The 21,517-nt window shown below is 40.5% G+C and overlaps 1 protein-coding gene across 1 annotated transcript in view; it reads right to left on the reverse strand.

Moving 5' to 3' along the window:
- cdh10a (cadherin 10, type 2a (T2-cadherin)) overlaps positions 1-21,286 on the reverse strand; it is a 57,032-nt gene extending 35,746 nt beyond the window's left edge. The window contains exons 1-2 of the mRNA XM_034705857.1: positions 20,923-21,286; positions 11,570-11,896 (exon numbers count right to left, since the gene is read on the reverse strand). Coding sequence (XP_034561748.1) covers positions 11,570-11,779 — 210 coding nt within the window. The 5' untranslated portion in view covers positions 11,780-11,896; positions 20,923-21,286. The remainder of the gene's footprint in view (positions 1-11,569; positions 11,897-20,922) is intronic.
- Positions 21,287-21,517: the final 231 nt, after the last annotated feature.

Below are 21,517 nucleotides of genomic sequence, written 5' to 3' on the forward strand. Positions count from 1 at the left end.
TTGAGCAATTCTGGATTTGATTAGGTTATCTGTTTTTGCTTTTGTGCATGTGAACATATCCATACTGGTCAATGCAGATAGCCATCTAACATGAGTCTGGTCCTGCTGGAGGTTTCTGCCTGTTAAAGGAAGTTTGTCCTTGCCACTGTAACTTGCTAAATGCTGCAAAGTGGTCTACTGATGGTGGATTGAGATGAGATCAGACTGAGTCCTGTTTGTAAGAGTGGACTAGATCATCCTGTCTTGATGTTGGGTCTTTGTTAAAAATCAATCAATCAATCTTTATTTATATAGCGTCAAATAACAACAAACATCATCTTAAGACGCTTTTAAAAACACAGCAGGTCTAGACCGTACTCTATGTTAAATTATTGACAGTGACCCAACATCAAGACAGGATAAGATCCAGTCCCATTTTACAGACAGGACTCAGTCTGATCTCATCTTAATCCACCATGAGCAGAGCACTTTGCAGCATTTAGCAAGTTACAGTGGCAAGGACAAACTTCCTGTAACAGGCAGAAACCTCCAGCAGGACCAGACTCATGTTAGACAGACATCTTCCTCGACCGAATAATATAACATAGAGTACGATCTAGACCTGCGTCTTTGGATAACGTTTTTTGGGATTTGGCACTATACAATTAAAGATTGATTGATTGATATCCCAATTTTATAAAGCCAGATATGCCCATATCCCAGTTTTGAGAAACTGGAATTTCCCTTTCTGAACTCTGAAAGAAAACAGGATACTTGGCCTGTGCATGCCCCTCCATAGTTTCTGACAGCTGCTGACTACCTCAGCCAAGAGATATATCAGCAAAACAAACATGGCAGTGGCAATGAGAGCGTCTTACTTCTGGAGCAACAAAGGAACTGTACTGAAAATGGAATGGTGACTTATTCGGGTCTGTGGTGAACAGGACGCTGGTTTTCCAACACACACAGAGTACTGTGGAAGCATTGCTATGTAGAAAATATCTTGGATCAGAAGCTTGGTCACCATCTGCTGTGGTGGACAGCGGACAATGAACTTCATGTCGGATTCTTTAGTTCAACAGATGCTGAGCCTTTACATCGAGACACACAGAATCTAGGAATGTTAGTAAGCTAACATGAACCATGCATGTAACTTAAATATATTCTCAGCATGTTTCATGTACAAAACATTAACCTAATTTATACAATAGGATCTACAAGTATTCATCATGTTTACATGGATATGAATAATAAGGTTAAAACTCCATGCTTATGCATTAATTGAAACATAGAGCATCTGGAAGCAAGCTAAACCAATGATATGTCTTATATTATATACAGCTAAAACAGCCTGGGGTCAAATTGACCCCAAGAAACACTGATGCGTAATCTTTTTTTTTTTTTTTTTTACAGGAAATTGGAACATATCAACATTTAATTTTACATTTTCCCAGTTGTACCCATTAAATTAGGAAAAGTCATGAAATATGAAGCCAAAAAAATAATGTTAGTCATTAATTTAGAGGCGTTAAACATTGAATGGGGTCCAATTGACCCCATGGATAATAGGAGGGTTAAACTGGCTTTTTTTTTTTAAGTGTTTTTACCAATTTAAATAATCATACCTTTCCTTATTATTAAAAAGCTCCCTTCAAATATGTGATTAAAAATATATATTGCTGCAACACATGCCTTAAATCAGTCTAAGCTAACAGCAAAGCCTCAGCTAGCTAGTGAGCTCATACTTGATTTTTGAGGCTCCTTTTTAAGTTTGTATTGGTTCTAACTATTTTATTTATATGTTTTTAAAAAATGCACAAAATGTTTTATTTTTAATCTTGATTGCACACATTTTGCCAGCTTACTTCTAGCTGAATCAACTCTATTTGCTAAGCTGCAGAGCATATGTAATGTCTCCTGTTCAGAATTATTACCACAAACACACACACACACACTCCGCTTCCAGTGTAATAATTAGGCCATACAATTTCAGACAACCGGAAAATGCATTTATTCCAAATCTTTTGACTGTATTCTCCTGGAGCTTCCATCTGATTATTACCATATTCCTGTTCTTTGTTGTTAATCCTGCAGAAAGGAACCTGAGAAGCAAAAACAACAAACAACCAGCCATCAAAGGAGCCCTCTGCAGCCAAGCTGTCTGCAGGATAATAGGACTTTCACAGAACCTTGCGTTATGTATTTTACATATTTCCCTCAGTCGACGTGGGAGCGTGGAGGCCCTTACCTCCTGTGCTTCGACTAATTATCTGATGTCTACATAACCTCAGCTTCCTAATCATATGGGTAAACAGAATTTCTCCCCAAGGCCGTATAGATTTCTCACTGAGTGGTAGAGCAAATAAGGAGTTGTTTTGCTGATGTAAGCATTGCTGTTGAGTTATTATTGGATAGCATGGCATCTAAAAATAATAGTACTCCTGTACATGGAAAGCAGGCAGGCACTGTGCCAGCAACATGGAGTATAAGCATTTGGTTTCTGAAGGGATGCCTGTTAAAAAACATATGGATTCATTGTAAGCAGTGTAGTAACTCAGAGGGCAGAGAGCAGTAATTTTTTTATTTACCACAAGTGAGTTTTTAAACGTCAAACCTTCTACATCTCCCACCGCTTAAAAAAAAAAAAGATGTGGCATTGATACTCCTGACAGAGTGTTTTCCACACAGCTTTAACAAAATCAAATGTTAGCAGTACCGCGCTATATTTGCAGGGATTTAGTGGCTCCCCTTTCAAGGCCTTGCAGCACAAACACAGCCTTTTCAAGGCCTTACAACAGAAGCACAGAAGAGAGCCTTGATGAGTTAAATCGCCTTGCACAAACACTGAGGAATTGTCAGTAAAGCAGCAAAATCATTGGCAATTCTTGTCAGGTCTCTGGTAAGCATTGCTCGCTGCTGCAAAGAGGAGATAGCAAAATAGAGCGCGGAACGGATACAGGATAATTACTCTTCCTCACTCTCTCCCTCTGTCTCTTAAGACAGGCAGAAATTCTGTACTACTGGAAAACATCAGTATAATGTACCGGTATACTATGCAGGTTAAAGTTACAGCTTAAGGTATCTCCAGTCCTGCTTTGCATTTCCTCACAAGTTCTGCTGCAAAAAGCTGTGCAGAAATATATTGAGCAAGGCCCTTGCAATATCTCAAGGATACTTGTTGGCAAAATATTAGCACAACAAAGCGAGCTACCTTGAATATTCTAATTCAGGGGGCAGCACTTTTTCTTTACAAGGCACAAGACAATGAAATGAGGCAGGAATTTAATAGGATTTTGTTCACTTCAAACACGCCACTCAAATGCTCCAGGATGTAAAGTTTTGGGGTTGTATTGCTCAGCATTGCAAGTGTTCACACACTCCACACAGCCCTGTGCTTAAGAAGTAGGGCACCACAGCTGCACACAGCGAGCGCTCACTCTCATTAATGGCCCCGTGAAAGTCAGTTAAAACGCGATTTGAAGGGTTTTTACACTCGACACATGCACAGCCATCGGTAGTATATTTACAAGAATAGAAATGTACTATGCTTCCTTTTCAGCGGTGGCTTTTTCTGCAGAGTAAGTGCTTGAAACATTACTTTTACTCGTCACTCTTCTTCTTATCATTGTGTGAGGTATCAGTCAGCAGCACTCAGTATGCGAGCCTGCCTTTTGAACGCCTCGATAAGCCACATGAGGAGCATTTATTGCATGTTGCAGAAGCAGTTATGCTCCCCGTCTCTGCTCAGGAGCCGGCATTGTTAGCTGTGTGACTGTTCTTTACATCCATTTTGATTGCCGTAATCAAGAAATCAACCTCAAGTGACAGTTAGTGAGTGTGTGTGGGTTGATTGGAGAGGTTTGATTGAATGTGAAATAAACAAGGCCTCCCACGGCGCACTGCAAAGGCCATTAAACGATCTTCATGAGGAAGACCATCCAGGCTTTAATGGCTTTGAGCCGGGCAGGAAAGTGCCTCTTTTTTTTCTGCTTTTGGTCACAATCTGTCTTTCTATCACTCTCTTTACTTCTGTAATCTAGTTGTCTTTCTGTCATTATGTCTTTGTAGGTTCCCAGCCCCTTTCCTGGGCCTCGTCTCTTTCTGTCGTTGAGTGCTCTGTCTGTCTTTTGTGGCATGTCATTTCTGACATAGTCCATAACAACACCCAGTTCTATCTATCTATCTATCTATCTATCTATCTATCTATCTATCTATCTATCTATCTATCTATCTATCTATCTATCTATCTATCTATCTATCTATCTATCTATCTATCTTAGCTTATTTAAAGGTACAGTGTGGACAAAAGTGAATATTAAGCGATATCTAACGGCCATTTCTTACAAAGTCCACATCTATAACAAGACACAGTTCTGTCTGTCTGTCTGTCAATCTTTTAAAGGTACAGTGTGTAGAAATGGGAATATTTAGCAGTATCCAGCGATCAGATTCAAAACTGAAACGCTCCCCTGCTCACCCCTCCATTTGATAAAGTATGGTGGCCTTGGAGGACAAGAAGCTACCGTGCTGTGTGATAGGTTTGATCCTCTGTTTGTCTATCAATGCAAAATATTTTGCATTTAACAAAAAAAACTGTCTTTTTCTACGATTTCCAATGAGTGCATTTCACTCAAAAATGCATGTGTTACTAGTTTGTCCGTTCTGAGCTACTGTAGAAACATGGCTTTGCAAGATGGCAGCCTCTGTAGAATAGCAGTAGCAGACTCATTCTAAGTTGACAAAGACAGAATTAATTTTATATTCATGTGCTTATTCACTAATTCAAACATGCGTGTGAATATTAAATTCCATTTCTACCAAGTCTGTTCTCATAAATGCTGCTAAATGCTACACACTGCGCCTTTAAGAGTCAAAACCAGCCATTATTCTTCCATTATTAGTTTATCTGCCAAATATTGTTCTTCAATGAATAGATTAATTATTCAGTTTGTGAAATTTAATTATATTTTTCCCTAAGACAGTTAAAAAAAACCCATTAAAGCTCCTGTGAGGAGTTTGTATCTGTTTATAAACCAACTGAAGTCAACACTGTTCTCTCTAAATGACCTGTGAAAGCAAACCCGACCTTCAGGAATGAGACTGATTATTGATGTGTAGTTATTTTTAATGCTTATAGCTGCTGTCAGACAAAGCAGTAGCCAAAATAAGCCAGTGTTTACATTCACAAGACAAAGATTCGTGCTACTTTTGACTTAAAAACAAGCAGGCTTTTTTCATTTGTATGAAAACTATAGACATCATGACATACAGGACAAGATTACCAAATAGACGTGTTCTGCATTGTCCACTGGGGTCAAGAGTTTGTCATAATTAACTTCAACTTTTTGATTAAAAATCAACCAAAAACGGAAATAAATTGTCAAAAGAGACGCATATAAGTTGCTAAGTCAAGTATCGTCTGCAGCTCTGCTTGTTTAATGTCTATCCATACGTCCTCTGACTTCCTCTTCATGCAGACAATACAAACAAACAAACTTTCTTGAGTCTGTTTGGCTTGTGCAATAGTGTCATGCTGTGCTTATCTTCTCATCTTATTGACGCTGCTTTGTGCAGATCTTGTGCAATACATGTTTATGGTTCCCTTTGGTATGTGTTTCCCTGTTTGCATGTGGATTGTTGTTTGTTTACAGTCACTTTATGTATCTTTATTATTGTGAGGCAGTCGAGTGTGTGCAGCACTTCAGGAAAGACAAACTTCCCCACGAGGACGATGAAGTGTGTTTGGTGTCTCTGGATGTGAACAATTAATGGAGTTTGGGGTAATTGATTATTAAGAGCGTGCTCAAACATGCTTTTATTGTTTTCACATTTTCTATCAGGTAGCGATTAACAACATGTGGTCTCATAATACATTCAGCTACCAGGGAGGTGTCAATTAAAGCATGTTCCAATGCGAACCAAGCGGCTGGAGGTGTCGCGCCCCCGTAGAGACGCTCTGCCGGGGGGTCTGCAGCCCAAACTTCCACAACTAACGACACGGACACGGGTGTTGAGAACTTTTCATGGTACATTACCCCGTCTTTGGAAAACAAAGTTGACAGTGTCTCTGCAGACAAACATCATCAGTGCCTCCCGAGTGTGTGTTTTCTGCCGCTGGACTGATTTTGACCCTGCTGCCCTTCTGACTGACACCCAACCGTGTGGGCATGTTTATTTCTCTCAAGAAGAACAAATAGGCAGAAAACTGGACACTGTGAGGCTGAAATATTTTCCTGTTCAGCTCTCTTGTTGCAGCAAATCCACATTTAGTAGTTTGAGCCTTGCTCTGCATGACACAGATATATGTCCATGGTGAGGACTTTTATGTGTCTGCTGTGAATGTTGATATTCAGAGAATACATGTTGAGTGTTGTCAGCTAGATGCATTATGTTACAGCAGCATAAAGAGTATATGCACTGTGTTGGTTTGGATGTTTTTTACGAGTAGCTGATAACTGATACTTACAATCTGCATGCCTAATTGGATGGTATCTTATCATAACGTATTGTATCATACCCTATCATATTGTATCATACCCTATCATATTGTATCATATTGTATCAAACCCTATCATATTGTATCAAACCCTATCATATTGTATCATATTGTATCATATTGTATTGCATTGTATCGTATCATACCTTATCGTGTCGTATGGTATCATATTGTATCGTACCGTATCTTATTGCATTATATCGTAACGTATCATATCGTATCGAATTGCATCGTATCATATTGTATCGTATCATATCGTATCGAATTGTATCGTGTCGTGTCGTATCGTATTGCATCATATCGTAACGTATCGTATCATACCATATATCATACTGTAATGTATCATATTCTATCGTATCGTAAAGGATCATATCATAACGTGTCATATCGTATCATACCTTATCATGTCGTATTGTATCATATTGTATTGTATCATATTGTATTGTATCATATTGTATTGTGTCGTATCTTATCATGCCTTATCGTGTCGTATCATATCGTATTGCATCGTATCGTATCATACTGTACGATATCGAATCGTTTCATATAGTATCGTATTTTATTGTGTTGTATCGTATCATATTGTATTGTATCGTATTGCATCATATCGTAACGTATGGTATCATACTGTAATGTATCATATTGTATTGCATCGTACCGTATCGTGTCATATCATATCGTGTCATGTCGTATTGTATCATACCTTATTGTGTCATATCGTAACGTGTCATATCGTATCTTATTGTGTCGTATCGTATTGCATCATATCGTAACGTATTGTATCCCATTGAATCGTATCATACCCAAGGGAGAGGTTCCGGTGGCTGGTGGTGAGGCTTTCAGCAGTGTCTGCCCCCTGGTGGCTGGCTGCAGTATAGGTCAAAAAATCTGTCTCCACCATTCATTTGAATGGGGGAGCAATCAAACTTTAAAAAATAAATACACATCGTACGATTGTTTCTCACATCCGTATGCTGTGGTGATATGTAGTTAGTATTTGACTGTTTTGTGTCCAAGGTCTCTCTTTCCTGAGAAGTTTCTTTTCCGTTAGTTATTAGAGTTTAAAAAACGGGGTTTTACTTCCTGGTTTCCTTTGATTCACAGCCGTCGTAGAGGGAAACTTCAAAGGACACACAGCGTCATGTGACGAGTAGGGCGGAGCTTGTTACAGTGGCTTCACAGGCTCTGGCTGCACAATGGCGGCGCCCAGGAGAGGGATTCTTTGGCTCCAGAACCGTACAACGGGAAGAGGCGGAGCAACGCTGTCCATTTTTATTTACAGTCTATGGTCATACCTTATCGTGTTGTATCACATTGTATCATATCATATTGTATCATATCGTATCATATTGATTTGGGTCGTAGCTTATCATACCATATCGTGTTGTATCATATATCAAATTGTATCATACCGTATCGTATTGTATTGGGTCATATCATATCATACCATATTGTGTCGTATTGTATAGTATCGTATCATATCCAGCTATTTTCTCAATTTTTTCCCCTTCTCCTCCATCTCAGCAGCCCCACAGTCTGCTCCTAACTCTACCACTCCAAACTCAAACTGATGCAGTTAGCCCGTTCAGACAGTCACAGCTTCTTCTCCATATGACGGCAGGAGTATGTGACTGCCCTGCTTCCCCCCTGCATTGGTAATTTATTACGTCCTCATGTTCTCCTGACAGTTTAATAGTGACTGATGTTGGACACAGGGAGAGAAAGGGAACTGGTGAATGTGATTGCTATCGTCGCGCAGAAGTTGGAGGCTAGACGGCATCAAAGGGTGGAGACGAAAGCCACATCACACCGCTGACATATCAAGGCATGGCCCCATTTAGAGTCAGCATTTGCTTTGCTGCTTCATCACATAACACAACAAGGTGAGTATCACCGGCCTTGGTGATTGATATGTTTTTGTCTCCCTCCTCCTTTTCTTCCTATTCCATTAATTTTTTTACTGTTCCTTTCTCTCCACCACATCAGGGATGATGGTTTCCGCGAAAGAAGTTGTCATATCCCCCTACTCAACCTCACACAAGACACTTGTTTACTCCCGAGAATGAGGTGTGTGATGAAAGCCAGCTTCCTCTGAGAAAATTGGCTGTCGACAGTCACCTCATTTTCCTCCCTCGAGTTGATAACTGTAGCGTTCCCCATCACACCTGTCTTTATAGTGCTGGCACGGGTGAGCTGACAACAACCTCTCTGATCTGGGTGGGTGTGAAGGAGGGAGCATTGTCCTGAAAACTTTCATTTAGGGGGGATTCTTGGAAGAAAGGTGTCGGGCGAGAGCTGGAGGTTTTTTTTATAATATGGTCTCAAACCATTTTTGTGACTCCTGAGACCCGCTTGTGTTGTGTTTGAGTTGTCTGAGCCTTGAAGTGATTCACTGTTGAGTAATCTGTGGTTATGCTTTTAAAATTACTCACTGAATTACAGCCTTTGTGAAAGAGTACAGCTATAAAGCATGCAGCTCCTAAAAACATGCATTCATGAAAACATCTTGAAAGTATGTTAAGTGTCAGAGTGCATCTCTGTTATCTTTTGTATGTTATTTGTGTTTAACACTGAACAATTTTCATAATGGAAAAAGGTCTGAATTTGTATTCTCATGTACCTAAGCTTGCTATTTGGATACGTGAGAACATTTACACTGTCAACAACAAAACACAGTGCACTGTAAGCAGCTAACTGAACTTGAGCACTCACAAAGTTTAGTTGGAAGAATCCAAAACTCTCTAACATTTTTTGATCAGTTATTGATTAGTCTTAAAACTTAATTAGAGTCAGCAAAGCAACCAAGTCTACAGATATCTCAGCAGGTTGAAATTGTTTTCAGGTAAGGGCAGCTACCATATCAGAACTTCACCTCACAAGTTAACCATATTATTGCAATATTTCTTGAAGTCTTTAGAGAAAAAATAACTTAACATTGATGAGTCGGATGAATCTTTAACTTAACTGTTCATCTCTTCTTTGGCAGAATACTCTGAACACAATCATAGGGAGGTGAAGGGAGAGTCTGTAACCTTATTTTAGGAAACTAAACTAACTAGGAAACCTAGAACCAAGAAATATGACCGCATCACGCCTGTTTTATTTTCTCTACATTGGCTGCCAGGATGTTTTAGATTTTATTTTATTAGTTACTTTTAAAGCACTGCACGATCTCAGCCCCAGTTTTACCTCCGGCCTTTTAACACCATACACTCCAGTGCGCAATCTGGGATCCTCCTACTTTTGGTCCCAATAACTCGGCTGAAAAGAAGGGGGGACAAGTCGTTTTCAGTCCGGGCCCCACAGCTGTGGAAAGAACTACCTGAGGGAATTAGGTTGGCGGACTCTGTGCTCTCTTTTAACTCAATGATTAAAACTTTTATCGGAAAGCATTTCCTGATTTTATTTGATCAAGGTGTCTCACACAGGGTCCTGATTTTGTTTTGTTTTTATGATTTCATGTTCTTTTAATAGTTATGACACTTGCACTAATTGCATGGTCTTTTAAAATGTTCTTTATTTTGCACATGTCCTTTGAGGCATTGTAAAGCACAGAGTTTTTGAAAAGTGCTCTATAAATAAAGATTATCATTATATTATGAACTGATAATGAAGAGTGAAAAGGCAACAAGATCAACTGGAAGCAAAACTCTGGACAGCAATATGCCAACTAAATCAAAATCATTAGCTGATGCAGTGACATAGAGTTTATGTGTGAGACCACAGACAGCTAACCACTCCACTCTGATATCTTTGGCTTTATGTCCACCAATCATGTCTTTAGCTTTTCTCTGTCCATTTTCTCCCTTTTGGAGGCACTGTTGTTCCACATTTCCTGCAGACTGGAGTGTCCTCAAACACACTGTCTTTATTACAAAATCCCCCAAATTCTCAAACTGTTAATGAAACCTTTTTGAAGTGCAGGTTGAGTACCTCGCTTTAATCTGTTTCTTCTGACATGATTTGCACCGCAATGAAAGCCACATTGAGTTTAAGGCTAACTAGCTCGCCAAGTTGTCTTCTTCTTTTGCCGCCGCTGCTCCTTCTTTGTCTGTCCTCTGTTTTCTGGTGGGCATCAACCAGTTTAAAGAACCACTACTGCCTCCTACTTTCCACCAATTAGTTTCAGGTTATGCTGATTTTTAGCACAATATAAACATCTCTCTTTTTTTTAAAACAGTTATCGGCTATTGCAACAGCCCTAAGTCAGGTGTTTGCTGTAATCATTGTCATGGTTTTTCACCTTTTAGAAAGAAGAACAAGAAGCAGAACAAAGTTGGTTTTGTCATTTTGGAAAATGCATAATGGCTGTTAGATAGCTTAGATTTAAGAAAACACTAGTTGTTACATAGTGCACAGAGTATCCTGGGATTATCAGCACTTTGACCCCCTCTGGGAGGCTTGGTGTCAAAGCTAGCTGGTGTTTATGCATTGACAAGAACGTGCCAACTATCAAGATGCTTCAATATATATAAAGAGTGTGTTTTTGAGTTGTTATGATGACTTCCAGGTGTTCACAGAGTCCAATGAGCACATTAAATGACTTCAATCTGAGTCTAGAAGGCGCTCCTGTCCTCCCATCTCTTGATATCCAAATTGAAACAAGCTCAAGTCTATTTCTGCTCCGGCCTTGTTTTTAAAAAAGGACTTGCCAACGGGAAGTTCCAGCTCTCTTGGCTGATGACTCATGTATCCTTGGTGTTATTGACTGATTTCAGCTATTATTATGAAGCCCGTCTGACAGATATGACTTTAATTAGTGGTTAAAAACACTTGATTTTCTATTTTGGTTCACAATAAAAAATCATCTCTGATAGCATCAGCCCAACAAAAGCTGTTCTGACTGTGTGATGGAGTGGTGGAGTTCTCACAGTTCGTACGCTGTGATTAAAAAGAAACCTAGCAAAGAACTGTGTAAGGCTGGAGGCAGAAACTGCAGTTAGTGTGCCGTGTGTCTGATAGCTCCGGTTAACTGTGCCTGTAACAGCCAGAGTCCTGGCAGCTCATTCATCTTCGCCCAATTACATCAAACACTTCTTCAACAAGCTAAACCTTCTATAATTAGTCTGCAGACAATATGTTTGGACACGTTACCTTGCCGACATATTGATGGTCATTTCCTGTGTACTCCTCCAGCAGAAAGAATTGATTCCACATCCATCCACGTTTGGAGCGCTGCAGCACCCTCCCATCACTCTCCGGCATCCCAAACAGATTCCCAATATTCCCAGGCGTGAAAGGCAGGGCAGCGCTGGGCCACAGGATGGAGAGCATCAGGAGGAGCAGAACCTGATTGGTTATCATGGTATCCAATCAGCTGGGGAACGTCCGGGATGACTTGTGAATTATGGTAATAGGCTTCTGATAGGATGTGTCATCAGAACAGACATTGTATTCCTCTCTTTGATGTCCTTTAGATCCCTGTGAAAAGAGGAAACTTCAGTCAAGAGGCACGTCCAGAATGCTTAGATGTGTGTCTTTTACAGTAAGCTTTAAATCCTTGTAGGGTTGAAAAAAACCCTGAGACTGATTGCCGACTACAAGAGGGAAACACTTCTCTGCACAAAAGATATCATTGCAAGATTTCTCTTAACTCATGGAAATGAAACGTCATAATTCATGCAGTGGAGGCAGCAACAAAACACTCACTGATCAAGGCAACACATAAAAGTTAGTCCCATTTCACAAAGACTTCATCAGTCACTTAGTTGCAGAGAAGAAATCCTCAGCTTTGCCTCTTTTAGATCTCTCTGTAGTGGTACCAGCTGAGTCTTACTCTTTAAGATTGGTGGACTACCACTAACATATGCATGTGGTGTAGTATGGTGTGTGTTTAATATGTAAAGCAAGCCTCTCATGTGTGGAAGTAACAGGAAAGGATGTACAGAGGACATAGTGAAGTGCATGCTTTGCACGGGTTGTGAACTGCGGCTGGTCAATAGAGGGGGTTTACCATGCAGCCAGACTCGTCCCACTAAAAGGAGGATGGCAGACTGTAACTGAATATACATTTTAATTACATCGAAATATATAAAAGTACTTGGCATATATTGCATTGCTAGTGATTCCAATGAATGTGTCGAAAGCTGCTGATCAGCCACGTATTTCTGGTATGGCGTGCAATCATCTGCACCCTCAGGCCTCCTTTGACTTTCAAGTTGCACATGTGCATCCGCCCATCTTTAATACAAGACACAGGAGCTAAATGCATCAGCCAGCAAGTGGCAGCAAAAGGGCTTTATCCCTATACTTGAGACAAAAAGAACAAGGCATGTTGCATTGCGGTAAATCCGGGTCCATTGCAAGAAAGTTGAGTTGTTGAACCTGAGAGAAAGGCTGATGCTGGAGTCATGAATTGAGCTGTTAGTCCCTGAAAATAATGTTGTTTGGGAGGGGATCTTTGCAGGAGAAGCTGAGAGTTAAAGAGCTTGGACCTGGGGCGCTGGTGGCCTAGCAGTGTAAGCGCCCCTTGTATAGAGGCTATAGTCCTCGTTGCAGAGGTCGCCGGTTGGACTCCCACCCAGTCGACCATTCACTACATGTCTTCCCTCACTCTCTACTCCCCACATTTCCTGTCTCTCTTCAGCTGTCCTGTCAATAAAGGCAAAAAATCCCCAAAAAATCCCTTTAAAAAAAGAAAGAAAAAGCTTGTACCTGATCAGATTGACATCAAAATGAAACAGCTAACAAAGGGGAGATAAATTACACTGGGGTGTGTTCAAGGAGCTGGTTTACAAAGAGGGTTTGGCCAGTGGTTTGTTAGAGATTGCAAATGTTTTATTTTGCTTCAGGATCCGACCAAGTAGGATTCAGGTATAACTGATTTAAAGTACCTCTCAGGAAAAGCTAAAAACATGAAGAAACCACATGGAAAAAAATAGGCTCATTCAACTCTGCAAATGCACTTAAATGCCTTTTATTTCATTTAATGTAGTACACTGCATTAAAAAATGTAGTTACACCTTATATGGAATATGTATATTTTGTATTTATGTGTTTTTTGTTTTACCCCCCCGGAGTAAAACGCACCAGCTGCCACAGGTTGTCAAGATGCAGTACATCAGTCAGCAGAGAGAGTCTCGTATTGTGTGTGATTTGATTGCGTTACAAATTATTCATTCATTGTTTTAAGGGTGGGGGTCTTACGGCTGTATGTTTGTTCAGGTGCCCCTTAATTAAGGGAATTACTTTCACCCGGCCTTGGACCTTTAAAAGTCCACTGCTGCCTGCAGTAGGGAAGAGGCATTTGAGTTAGGGACTGCTGCCCGTCTGCCTCTCCTTCAGAGGCTTTTGCTGTGTTTTGTTATGTTCAGACTTAGGTTGATCTTGGTTGAATAGTTAATTATGTCTGCCATTTTATATTAAGTCACTTTTGTTCAGTGTTTTAAGGTGTTTTTGTGTTTAGGATTAGTGTTAGCCCCATAAGGCCTTTCGTCTTTGATAAAGCTTACAGTTAGAGCTGGCTCAGGCTTGGACCAGCTCTTAGCTATGCTTCCATAGGCTTAGACTGCCTTGGGAACTGGCGCACTGACACAGTGGGATCCTATCTCACCTCCTTCCCCCCGACGCCCTCATCACTTACTTTAACTCTTCCTGTCCCATTAAAATTACTAACCAAAGACCTTTCTGGAGTTCCTGAGCTCCCTTGTCCCGTAGGTTCCTCCTACTACTCGTCTCATCACTATCACCACTCCCTCTCTCTCTTATTCTCCTCTATCCCTCTTTCCAGACCCAACTCAGTCGAGGCAGATGTCTGTCTAACATGAGTCTGGTTCTGCTGGAGGTTTCTGCCTGTTAAAGGAAGTTTGTCCTCGCCGCTATAACTAGCTAAATACTGCGAGGTGCAATGCTCATGGTGGATTAAGGTCAGACTGAGTCTTACCCTGCCTTGGTGTTGTCTCTGTTCATAATTTGACATAGAGTGGTCTAGAGCTGCTCTGTTTGTAAAAGCGTCTTGAGATAACGTTTGTTGTGATTTGGCGCTATACAAATAAAGATTGATTGATTGATTGATTGAAGTCCCACAACCATTATCTGGTGGTCAGTTTGGGTGTTGTTTGGCTGGTTGTGACTTCCTTGGTTTTCACTGTTTGCTAACAGGAATCATGTTGAGTGTGATCCTAAGATTAATATTTTATTATTATGGATTATATTTATCTATAATGTAGCACAGCATCACTTTAATGCTTGTGACTTAAACCATTGTCTGGTGCCCTCATAGCTTGTAATAAAGCCTCTAGTTTAACATCATAAAAGCAGACAACAGTGGATGTAATGGCTTGAATTAACTGCAAGTATAAATTTCTCTAGGGAGAGAGAGAAAGTGAAAACAGTCTAAGACTATTAAACTCCAACTTCCCCAAAAATATTTGGACGTATATTTTGTCATAAAATGTAATGATCTTTTAAAAGGAAAGCATGCAAAACTAATGGAAGTGATTAATGACGACGAGGAATTTAAAAAATCCACCACAGTGGAAAAAAAGACTGCAATCACTGTAGTGCATCAGCAGCTAAATGAATGTCAAACCCAAATGAAGTTTAATAACTGCAGCTACAACTCCCTGTCATGTCCCCGTCTTCCTCTGTGTTTGAGTTGTAAAGGAGCAAGCTGCACTAATTATAAGTTGCATTACTGATCCGCAAACAGTTCTTCACAGCCGGTGAGTGTGTTTGAACAGCATAATACAGGCACCTCTAGGAGCTGAGCGTTTCTGACAGGAGCAAAAGGCAGCGCTGTAAAAAAAAAAAAAAAAAAAAAAAAAAGGCTCTGCTGAAAGGCAGTTTTTATTTTTATGTCCTGCTTCACACTCATTCAATACCGTACCAACACGACAGAGCAAAACTACACCGATGCATCTCTCTAGAGGTAAACGTGTCTTTTTATCTCCTCTATCCAATTCAGTCCAAACTGTAATTTCAATCCTGCATTCAAAAGGGGGAAGATGACTTGTTATTCCTTTAAGATTTCACATTGTACACCTCTTTCATCCTGAAATGATACCCCTGCATGTGTCAGATTTGTGCCTATAATAAGGTGTCTTGTGTTATTGGTAGTCTTCTTCCAATACTTCTCCAAGGCTCTGTCCCTATTAGGACTCATCCTGATAGGTAATTTGGGTTTGCATGCATAATTTATGCTCTTTTGGAAGTTAATCCTAATAAATCTTGCCTCTCTTTCTAATAGAGCCCATTTAGTAGTTTCCCATATGAGAGTTATCCTGACAAGCTTTCACTGAATCCCCAAGGGAATACTGCGTTATAGGCACATGCTACTTTCCACAATTCCTCTTGCTTTTGTTCGGCCCGCTCTTAAATAAGGACTTTAATGTCAGTGGAGGCATTCGCTGTGAGCAAATTAGTCTTATGGTTCCATTGATGAATATAAATGAATGTAATCCTTTGAATAGAAAATCAAATAAGTGAGCTAATGAGATCCCGACGTAAATCATTCTTAGTCACTCAGACAGCTTTAGCTAATTAAATCAGCAATAATTTTCAAATACCACCCAAGTTCACAATAGTTCTCGCCTGAGTTTGTTAAAGTTGGCTCATTAGGGCTTAACACAGTGAAACACAAAGAACTCTGGGATGTATCTGAGTAGCAGCAGAAGCAGAAGAAGCAGCGGTGCACTGGATCTGACCGTAGCTGCAAAAAAAGTCGACAAACATGTTGAAAAAGACGACTTAAAATATGAGTTGCAACAATGCTTCTTTATCTGATGCCAGGACAGAAAGTACTGAGCAATCAGTGCTGCATTTTTAATGTTGTTTCCCTGTGCATGCCCACAACGTGGCGTGAGTGTGACACGTGCATCCCTGAAATCAGGAAATGCCGCCTTGCAATTAATCTAGTCTGATGCTTGTGATTGCATTTTCTAATTATCATTCCAGCCTGTCCTTGAGTTTTAATAGCATTCTGGATATTAATCTTTGATGTGGCGTGCCTATTAAGCATTAGGGCCAGTGTGTCTTTTTAGAATTCTTCCAAACACTCCATTAAAAGGATGAGCGAGGGGATGAGTCCCTGCCAGATCCTATAGACTCAAGCTGAATTATCGCAACTTATTTTGCCCATTAAAGCAGAGTTTATTAAGAAAAAAAGTTGTTTATGATTAGATTAAGTTGCAGACAGCTTATATGGCTTGGCGTTGAAAGCAGAGATGTAAAGGGATGGAATTGTTAAATATGCTTTTAAAGTGTTTTCAGCCGCTGTTACACTTAATCTTGGCTAAGACACACTCTGGCAAGAAGCCCCGCCGTGCCCCACTTTTGTAATCCGCAAAATTATACATTCTTGTTTTGCTGAATAAGAATATCTTTGATCAGATATAAACTAGCTGTTCATCAGGATATGCTTCCTCGAAAAAGCACAGCCTTGCACATTACTCTGTTGGAAATTTGTATGCACTCGCAGCACCCCCCAACCCAAAAAAAATTGAGCATGCAGGCTTTCCCCACAAACATTAAACTGAGCACTGCAACTAAGCACTTTTATGGCTTCTCTGACTTTAGGAGGACAATAATTATAGGTGCAATGTGCAGCACAAGTCTGGCTGCATGGTAAACCCTTTTCCAGAGGTCCTGCATGCATAATAAATCGATGATACTCCATACAAGGGAGGCTATAAACACCTAAATTGACCATCTGCTCCCTATGTTGCTGCAACCTTTGGCACAGATTATTGTAAACATAACCCTCTGTTAGCAGGGTTTTATTGTCACGCCGTACTTCTACCCCACAGCCGCCTGAATATGACACGTTGTTGCATTTATTACAAGGCGTTTTTCTTGCTTTTACAGCACACTGGTTGAAAGCATCCACAGTAACCCTCTTCCTTTACTCGTGTATTACTCCTGACTCATTGTATATATAGAGAGAGAGTTCTTTGTGAAGACCTATACGGGGGTCTCATGGGCAAAATGCAAAACACTTTCAGACGCATCTCAGCTCCGTTTCTCGGCCCCATTAGTTACATCAGTGCTTTTTTTTTTTTCTGTCAGTGCAGTGCGTGATGGTAAACCATGCTTGATTAGTGGCTTCTTTTCACAGGGCATGAGGGATTATTTGAGTCCACTTTATATCTCTCATTAGGAACTCAGAAGTCAGGATGCAGGGTTTGGGAGGGATTTGGGAGACTGATTTTTTTGTCTGTTTTTAGTCAAATTAATGAATTATTGTTCATTATACACACTACCAGTCAAAAGTTTGAACACACCTTCTCATTCAATGGCTTTTTATGTATTTTAATTATGTAGATTAATACTGAAGACATCAAAACGTATCTAATAATCTGGTTTTGCCATAATCTGGATTACAACAGTAGTCAAATAGGACTATCCATTGTGTGCTAACCCTACCTCTGAACAACACAACTGATGGTCTCAAACACATTAAGAAGGCAAGTCATTCTACAAATGAACTCTTGACAAGGCTCATGTTAATTAGAAACCATTCCAGGGGACCACTTCATGAAACAGACTGAGAGAATACTAAGAGTGTGCAAAGCTGTCATGAAGGAAAAAGGGGGCTACTTTACAGAATCTAAAATATAAAACATATTCTGCTTTGTTTAACACTTTTTTGTTCATTAAATAATTCCATATATGTTCTTTCATAGTTTTTATGTCTTTGGTATTAATCTACAATGTTTCAAATAATTAAAATAAATACAAATTCTTGACTGAGAAGGTGTTCCCAGACTTTTGACTTGTAGTGTATGCAAGATACATGTGTGGACTGTATATGCATCCTTTTGCAGTTCCAAATCCTCAGTCCATTTAGATGCAAAGTGCCTATCGATGGTTTCTCCCATGTTTATGCAAGGTTTTTTATTTTACTTCCTTTTTCTAAGCTATTGTGTTTCCTGTTGTAGTACAACAAATTTGCATTTGATGCATATATCTAAAATTATCTTCTTTTTTTTAGACTTGGTGTAATTATTCGTTGCTCATCCATCTATCCAAGAATAGACAGCATGACCCTGCTTCCCCTGGGATCCATACGGTATTTCAGATTGTGATTCCTTATCATAAATGCAGCAACCCCTTGAACCAAGACAATCTCACACACACAGAGAGAGAAACACACACACACACACACATACACTCATTCCCCCATATGCAGAACTACGTATATGTAGACAGTATAATTAGCCATCTACCGTCCAAGTCCTCCCACCTACTGCATAAATACAATGCAAATTTTAAACTGCTGGCATTTAAGCAGCATTTAAATTGTAGCTTACTGCTCTGCCGTTGAGTTCAACAAGTCTATATATTGAGGAGCATGAATAAACCCAGACAGGTGCAGAGTTATTAAGAGAAAGGAGGACAAAAGATGGAGAGAGAGAGAGAGAGGACAGCTGAGGGGTTGCAAGGTCATAAAAGCGGTGTCGTGATTAGTCTCTGTGATCACTTCTACCTGCACTATTTACCACATAACTTGATTTAAGACTTCATAAATGCGGTCCATTTTACAACCACAAACACTAACTACACCATGAGAGCTGAGTGAAAACTAGTGCGGTGTGATTGGCACTTTGAGGAGCTCTGGTGATTGCTCGCCCGGCTCTGACATAGCAGCAGCGAGCAGAGACAGAGAGAGTGTAAATCTAGCATGAGGGGCGTTGATGCACCAAGATGCAGCAGCACCTGTGCAAACCTCCACTTGGTGGAGCCCTAGTCCTTCCCCATATATCCCGTCTCCAACCGGCTGCAGTCTTTGGCAAACCTCAGCAAGCTTTACTCATGTTTTGAAATCCTCTAAGCAATTTTTGTGATACAGTGCACACTTCCTTGTTGAAAAGCTACTCGAAACAGGGAGGGGGGAATGCTTTTTTTTTTTTCTTGAAAAGGGTGTGTTGACTTTGAAAATACAACACAATCCACTCCTTAAAATTAAGAAATACATTTCTGATAGTGTGATGATTTTAGAGGGTTGTACGGGTAAAGACAAGTTGTTAGAATCTACAGATTAAAAGTGTGTTTTGCTTAATATCTTAAAATGTGTGCGAGTAAATTGCTGAGAAAAGATAAGAGGAGTCTCAAACAAGCCTGGATGTACTGATACAATCTTTTTTTTTTTTATTCCTTTTTTTTTTTTATTCCCTCCCCTGTGTTCTATTCCCTCCACGACATGCTACAACAAATAAATATTCATGCTTAATCCTCTAAAACCAGCTGTGTGAAAGCTCATGAGAGCCCCTGAGCCTGTGTGGGAGAACACATTCCCACTTCTTTTTTTCATTCCAAACGCCGAAAGGTCACTCCATATCTGACAATAATTCAGGCCGCCTGTTAGCGGCTAATTTGCGCTAAACAATAATGGCTTTACATGGGCGACCTGGAGCACACTAGCATACCCTACAATATCACTCCAGTGGTTGTAAAGCTGTCAGAGAGAGAGAGAGAGAGAGAGTGCGAGGCAGCAGCAGGCAGGCAGGCAGCACACTGAGGACTGAGGCGGTTACTGAGAGAGAGAAAGAAAGAAGGAAAGAGGAAGAAAAAGAGTGAAGGGTGGATTAAGTTTGTGCTGTGGAGGATATGCACATGTACATACTCGGGAACACTGCTGGGTGCACTCTCTCCGCGCTGCTTGAACACGGGCGATAAACACCTCCATGTTTCTTTTTTTTTTTTCTCCTCTTTCTTCTTTAGATATGAACGGTACACTGCCTCCCCATCAAATCTGCCCACAAAGTGTGATTTCTTTGCCACCACTGCCTCAGCGCTCACACACTCACACACACACAGACTCATGCAGAGACACTTGAACAGGTGCACACACTCTTAAAAGGGATTCATTTAGAAATAGCACATGTGCACGTATAGGATGTGTGTGCATCCGCAGGTGCACGGTATGGAAGGAGGATAGCTACATGCAGCGCAGTTTAGAATGAGTCACAAAGTTTATGACGGTCTTTATAGAAGCACAGTGTGAGTCTAATTGTAAGGCTGTCATTTAAGTTACATGTGCAGCATGTGACAGGTGGCATAGACTGACTGTGAGAATGTTTTAAAGGGAGTAAATATGAAGTGGAATTATTTTCTTTTGCATGTTGTTATATTTCCTCTTTGATTTTTAAGTAATGAGCAATGATTTAAAATAATAATTGAAATCAATTGAAGACAAAAAAATCAACAGTCCTGCTCTGAAACACTTTGATTCATTTCTTTCCAGGCACATCTCTCTGAAAAGACAACTTCAAATCTCTGTATCGGACATCAAATCTAATTACTGCCCACTTCAGTTGGTTTATCAACCTCTTTGAAGTTGCAACACTTTTTTTTTTCTTCCAAGAGCTATCCACACTGCTGCATCCGTCTGGCTCTGTCACAGTGCAAGAGGCAAATCATCCCCCTGGAGTCTGGAGGCAGACAAAAAAAAACAAAAAAAAAAACACACACAAATATATCCTTAAACATTAATCAGCAAAAGCCCTTACCTTTTGGTTTTCACGGCTTAGCATCCATCTGTGTCAGTGAGTGCGCGGCGGCTCTGTTCCTACTCCTTAGCAGTGCTTAGCGGCGGAGAATCTGACTCCTCACGGCAGTGCTTACATTCCAAGACTGACAACAGCACAGCTGGTGCGAATGTGTATGGGAGTGTGTGTGCGTGTGTGTGCATGAGAGAGAGGAAGAGAGAGAGAGACTCCTGGCTGCTTCCCTCCCTCGCTCTGTGCTTCTCTCTTTCTCTCTGCCCTCCCTCGCTCCATTTCTCCTCCCCGCTCTCTGGCTTCTCTCCCTTTTCCTCCTCTACACTTTCTTTCTCTCATCTCTCTCTCTCTCTCTCTCTCTCTCTCTCTCTCTCTCTCTGTCTCTCTTTCTCTGTCTCTCCCTCCCCCCCCTCCCTTTCCTCCTCCTCCTCCTCCACCTACCCCCCCTCCTCTCTCTTTCTCTCTAGCAGTGCATCACTTCTGGCGGTGGATGTCACCGAGGCTGAAGCTGAGGCGACTCTGCCCCTGATTGGCTGCCATTCACAAGTTAGCGATAAAGAAAGACAGAAAGAAAGAAAGAAATGGGAGAGAGAGGAAAAACAGG

Source organism: Notolabrus celidotus, chromosome 17 (genome assembly GCF_009762535.1).
Source record: "Notolabrus celidotus isolate fNotCel1 chromosome 17, fNotCel1.pri, whole genome shotgun sequence".
In the NCBI taxonomy this organism is placed as follows: domain Eukaryota; kingdom Metazoa; phylum Chordata; class Actinopteri; order Labriformes; family Labridae; genus Notolabrus; species Notolabrus celidotus.